Genomic DNA, 6,468 nt, shown 5'->3' with positions numbered 1-6,468 from the left:
ATTAAAGAAGAAATAGATTTAGCATGTACGCATAACATAAACCAATCCAAGAATCAGGAAATTCTTCAAACTATACAAGCAAATTTCCCATCCTCAAAGGTGTGTGCATATATATATATATATATATATATATTATAAGGCCACTAATTCAACAACATGCTTAGCTTTACCCCCCTTCCAAATCGAGGTCCCCCCCCCCGAAGGAAATGGCCTTAATGCGCGACACTTTGTACTGGAATGTATCTGTATCTCCTCCTAGGTCCTTTACAACTGTGGATCTCATTTACATGACAAAAGAAGTAAATTGTTCCGGCAGAAGTGAGCAATCAGTTCAAAAGATAGGAGGAGGAGGATCATGAATTTGGCCTAGTCATAATCATAACAATTCTTTTTGGTCCTTCCTTTTTCTATACGTGCTTTTCGAACTGCTTCTTGGATTTGTCTCTCATGTTCCTTTAACATGTCTTCCATACTTCCCCCTGGTGGCACTAGTGGTCCAGAGCAAAGAAGTCTACTTTTCTTTGGCACATAAACCTGTAACATCAAAAAGGGATAGGTAAAACGTTTCAATGTTAAATTAACACCTGCAAATTGGAAAGTAAAGATTAATTGCAGTACACACCGTTGAATCCTCATAAGATGACCCGTCATCCCTCTTTGAATGAACACTTGAAAAGTCTCCTACAGCTCGAGACGTGTGAGAACCCTGTCTTAGAAACTCTCCACCGTGTTGGGATGTACATGAATCCTCTTTGACTTTGCGAGAATATCCAGCTGCATTAGGATGGATCACTGAAGTTGAATGAATAAATCCGTTCCTATTTTTCACTCTTGGTGGCTCAATAGGGAATCCACTTCCACTTTCTTCTAGAGGATTATATTTAACACTGATGCTGATATTTGATTGTCCCTGCAATGTGGAAATCATTCATTTTCAATGACAGTGAACAGAACAGCCTTAATTCAATTTCTTTCGGAAAATAGAAGAAGATCAACCTGCCCAGCAATGGATTCTGTAGTACTTTCTCCCTTTGATTGCCTTGACGACTTGCTCAATGATTCATCTCCACATCCTTTAACACTCTCAGCTTTCCGCCTGGGATTAACAAAATTCTAAATTGTGAGACTACGCAAAAGTGAAAAAGTACAGACCAAATTAATCATGAACGTAAGAAAAGTACAATACAATAGTACAGGTTATTGGTAGCTTACTAAGATCGTCCATAGTCACGATTTTATTTACAGATACTTCAGTAGTGAAGTTTGTTACGTTTACTCATAAAAGATAAAATACTAAAGGGCTGATTATGGCATGTGTGTTTTGGTGCAAATTTGACTTCTTTGCTTACTTTTTGTTAAGTAGTTCCCGGAAGAAGTGTGATATTAATTTTACATGTTTTTCTAGTTTAAAATTTACAAGTTAGGTTTTTTTTGTTATTATGTTCATAAAAGTAGTATTCAAATCTCATGTTATTTGGGAGAGGGTGGTGATTTTTCCCTCGTATATAAGGGTGGATTTTGTTCTTTTTGACAACAACAATGTTATAAATATTATTGAGAGTTATTTTCTTTACACCTTTGTGTAATAGTTACTTAGGTTTCATCATTAAACCTTACAAAAAAGATTTATTTCAAGAGGTAAGATTACTTTTATGCTTGATATCTATTGTTTTTTTTTATGACAAGGGAAACCCGCAACCGCTACCCTTTGGGTGCGCACAGGGTAAAACCCCCGCTCTTATGCAATAGAGAGCAAACCACATAGGAAAGGTAACCCGCACTAGGCAAGCCCGGTGCGACGAGCTCGACCTTTCTTTTTCTTAAAAATGAATAGATATCTTTACTTGTAAGTAAAGACTTAGATGTCTCGTATTTTCTCGAAAAAGTGATTCTATTGATGGGATTTGGTATGAGATCGATGATCTTGATGAGATTGATATTCCAATCTTTCTTCTTAGAACGTATTGATTTGACCCCATAAGCAGGGCCAAGCATGTTGCTGCCAGAAGCAAAACCCCGTATAGAATCTCCTAATTGTTCTAGAGCTACTAGAAAGGGATTCTTTAACTAGAAAGAATTTGGTTCAGATGGAGGATACCCATCCAGAAGTTTTTGCAACTCAATCATAGATGATGGAATCATCAAAGATTTGACCTTTTCGAACTCTCTCTCTAACTCACTAGAGGCACGGGAAACAAAGAGAAGATGTTTGCTTCAAAGAATGCTTTCAAGCTAGGAATTTAAGCACGGATAGCTTTATTTGACAATTAGCTGGAAGTCAGGTATGCCTATTCAACATAAACTAAGGCGCCGGGTAGATCGTAGATTGTCGGGTATGAATTAGATTCTAAGTCGGAAAATGCCCATGAATAGGGTCTTATTACAGAATCCCCAGAAGGCAAACCCCTTGCTTTCTCTGGCAAGGGGTTTCGAACTTGAGACCTCCAACATGAAAGTCCCAAGCCCAAACCACTGGGCCACCCTCGGGTTGATATCTATTGTTCTTGTTCGAATTAATTGGAGAATGTTACAGTAGTGCAACTTGAACTCAAACTGATATTGAAAGAAGGAAACAAATGCAGAGACCATAACATAGAAAAATAATGTAGCAAATGGAATGATATGCAGATTTTAGATACGAGGAACAGGTTGTGAAGAGCTACAGATTTTAGATACGAGGAACAGGTTGTGAAGAGCTAAAACTAGATACCTTCTTGCTTCCTCTTCTCGAATCTTAGCATCATATTCCTTGCTTGGAGGATATTTGGGTAAACTAGATGGATCACAAGGTAAGGGCTTTGTACTGAAGAACTGAAAGTAAAAAATAAAACCAAAGAAGATATAAAGCAGAGTAAGCACTTACAAAAATATATAGAATACTTTAGGTAATTTGTGAAAGACAATCTTGGTATGCCAAATAAGATAAAACAATTATGTCTAGAAAAGGAAAAAAAAACACCTTAAATCATATCAATGTCGGCAGGCTGCAAAACGTCAATGCAGAATAGGTTAACAAACAGACATTAATCTGCTTGGACCATTTGAGTTCATGAAATATTCAAATGATCATGTAGAGAAAAACCTCCTAGTAATGCACAACCAGATTAATTAAAAAAGAAACAACAAGGTTGATTCTAAAGCAAATATGATCATTAAGTAAATATTTCTGAATGTTCACAGGATAGAAGAGAATGCAATTTCCAGCGATTAATAATGTAATAATACTTGCTTAAAAATGCTTCCAATCATGATACAAGGAATATGAATGACCATTACAAGCAAAGGAAATAAACACTCTTAGTTACCTGATAACCACTGTAGATGGTATTTGTCACTCAAATGGAAAAGAAACTAAAGAGGTGTTGCTATTCAAGGAACAGGGTTTCTTACCTCACTGTTGAGTGCAGAATAAGCAGTACCACGCCTTTCTGGTTCTATTGAAAGTAGGATGTCAACAAGGGCCAAAGCTGAAGGCGGAAAGTCCTTGAATGTATCAGTGACACATCGCTTGTATGGGTGTTGTGGCTTAAAGCTAGTAGCATGAGGTAGTTTTGATTTCTTCCAGTATTCTTCAGAAGGTGAACCACAAAGTTTGAAAATCTTATGCATTTGCTCCACCTGCAAAATTGTTTCAGGAACCAACAATGAATTGTGAACTCGGAAAAGTCAACATGCATGAAACTGAAACAAATGTATAGAATTAGAATTTACTGTGTCAAAAGCATCAAACAAATTTAAAGTGGAAATTAGAGAATAGCTTTAAACTCTTTGGGTAATGGAATAATTCTAAAGCGACACTTCCAAAGAGATCAGACATGTGTTAGGAGGAGATAATCAATCATAAGTGACTAAAGTTTAGATTGAAGAGTGAATTGAAAGTACCTCTGTTCTTCCAGGCATGATAGGCTTTCCAGCAGATAATTCAGCGAGGATGCAGCCAGCACTCCACATATCTATGGCCACTCCATATTCCGTTGTACCAAGCAAAAGCTCAGGAGCTCTATACCATAGAGTTACAACACGACTTGTTAATGGCTGTGTTTGGTTGGGCTCAAAGGTTGTAGCCAAGCCAAAGTCTCCAATCTTTAGAACACCATTATCATCAATGAGAAGGTTTGAACCCTTAATGTCTCGATGAAGTACACCCCGGCTATGACAGTGTTCAAGTCCACGAAGCAATTGTTGCATATAACATTTAATCTGTAAACCATCATGTAAAAATTTGGAGAACATCGAAATATATTGTGTAGATTAAAATGCAGCTACCGGAGGGTGGTGGTAAAATAAGTTTAATTTACACATGATTTTGTTCGTCTTTGGGCCTTATTTTCTTGCTTTCACTTAGTCTCAGTATTCTCTAGGTTCAGTCCATGAAGGAGTCATTAAACAAGTTCAAAGATTTATATTCTGGGAGGATTTTCTGCTTTTGAATCTAGTTAGGACTTGGGTGGGCTAATTATGAATATCCCAGGGTTTTTCAGACAAGAAGAGAAAGATGTACCTGTGCTTCAGTAAACTTAACCCGAGGTGCTGCTGCAAGTCCAGCAAGATCGTGTTCCATGTATTCAAATACAAGATATAAGCTGCCTGATATTCTAGATGTGACCAAAGCCTCAAGTTTCATAACATTTGGGTGGTCCAATTTACGCAAAATAGATATTTCCTTTGCCATAAAGCGAACACTCTCTGGATCCATATTGACAAATCTCACTTTCTTCATTGCAACAATTTTATTGGTTTTAAGGTCACGGGCCTTGTACACACTACTGTATGTTCCTTGACCAATCTGCAAAAAATTTAAACATTTATCAACTTAATTGCCGGAATGTATGAAAATTCAAACTCTTTATAATTGTCCAAAGATCTCTGAAAAACTAAATGACATTATAAATTTGGCTGGACATAAATTTATGTTTCCACAGTGCTTCCAACAAGTACAAGGTAATCAAGCACTCTCACCATATGTTAAGGAAGTTCATATTTGGAACTCATGAAAAAATAATACTAGTACTCTTGAAAATCGTTTTATTTATAATTAGAATTGACAATTCATTGGGGGAATGTTAGTAGCTCAGTTGGTTGACGACCTCCTAAATATTCACCTTCTTGGTGAGGTTCGATTTCCCACCTTGTACTTCCATTCCCCTGTCCCCAATTCTTCTTATTAAAAAAAAAATATCCATTTTCCAGAGGTACTCCTAAGTAACCCAAGAAAAAGAAGAAAAACTCTAATGGATCATAAATAAAGTAACTTTTTAAAAATAGCCACTTTGGATGGAAAATGATTCAGCTACTTGTGTCAAAAAACAAAATGATCTCTATGATAGAAGCAAATTCAATACCCTGAGTAGAGTATGAAATTTCCAGAAATAAGAGGAACAAGGATCCGTAAAGTACAAGATGCAGATATCAAAGTTGAGCAAATTATGGGCTGATATGTAGAACAAAATGCATGAATAATTCATAAATAAAACGTGAGCAGAGAAAAGGTGTAGAACTGACTTTATTTAATTTTTCAAATGAGTCTGCACTTCGAGGAAGCCACCCTTGAATAGCCTCAGCTGCGACAGAAGTAAGCCACGATGGCCATCCTGCAGCTCCGAGTTCACCCTTTGCAGCATTAGGTATGCTTACAACTCTAGACATTGATTGTTGCACTCCAAAATCAACAGTGGAGCGCCTCTTGTGATGGCCTTCCTTAGGCCTCTCGATAATTCTTGTTTTTCCATCATCCTCAACTTTTGTTGCAAGGACAGAAATAAGAGCAGATTCTGATGTCCGCTTTGATTTAGAATTCATAGGTATTATTTCAATCTTAGGATTAACTAAGTCTACTTTAATCTCCTCTCTATGCAAGGGAGCAACCATATGTACAGAAGATTTATCAACTTCTTTTTGTTCGAAAACATATTCATCTTCGGAAGAACCCTTTGAGCAAATGCAGCCCATTCTTTTGTAACCAATATGTTGTGTCACTCAAGACACATTCGAGACCCGCATAATAAACCTGCACCAACAACAAAATTCACTGGAAAAATAAATATATGTATATTGCAATTAAATAAACTTGTCATTTTCTAGTTTCTTACCAATCAATGCAGGCCTCCAAATCCTCTCAAGAACCCAAAATACGAGATTGAAATTGAAAACCAATTAATGTCCAGGATCTCAGGAACGAGCAGGAATTATATATATGATTTCTTCAATAAATATCACCCCATAATTAATTAATTAATTTATGTCTTGTTACATAGCAATTTTGCATTCAAATAAAAATGTTAAGGCAACCCCAAAAAGTCAAAATCCCAGACCAGAAAAATCCAGCATTACAACCAAACATAAGAAATAAAGATTCCAGCATATAAAAGGGAACAATAGGTTGGTGCACCAAAAACCAATTCTATGCTTTTTGTTTAAAGGATTGATGCAGCAACTCTGGTCAAGGATGATACCCTAATGGGGGAATGG

At 36.6% G+C, this 6,468-nt stretch overlaps 1 protein-coding gene across 1 annotated transcript; it reads right to left on the bottom strand.

Annotated features, from left to right (window-relative positions):
* Positions 1-204: 204 nt before the first annotated feature.
* On the bottom strand, positions 205-6,166 carry LOC125839864 (probable serine/threonine-protein kinase At1g09600). Its single transcript, XM_049518846.1, has 9 exons — positions 6,090-6,166; positions 5,503-6,007; positions 4,502-4,786; positions 3,883-4,200; positions 3,391-3,618; positions 2,711-2,811; positions 997-1,096; positions 623-910; positions 205-534 (listed from the first exon to the last, which is right to left on the bottom strand). The coding sequence occupies exons 2-9, from the start codon at positions 5,947-5,949 to the stop codon at positions 367-369; spliced, it is 1,935 nt and encodes a 644-aa protein (XP_049374803.1). The 5' UTR covers positions 5,950-6,007; positions 6,090-6,166; the 3' UTR covers positions 205-366.
* Between the last annotated feature and the right edge of the window lie 302 nt (positions 6,167-6,468).

Source organism: Solanum verrucosum, unplaced genomic scaffold (genome assembly GCF_900185275.1).
Source record: "Solanum verrucosum unplaced genomic scaffold, falcon-dt-bn FXZP01000221.1, whole genome shotgun sequence".
Taxonomy (NCBI): Eukaryota; Viridiplantae; Streptophyta; class Magnoliopsida; order Solanales; family Solanaceae; genus Solanum; species Solanum verrucosum.
The sequence above is the reverse complement of the archived record's forward strand: the minus strand, read 5'-3'. Positions and strand labels throughout refer to the sequence as shown.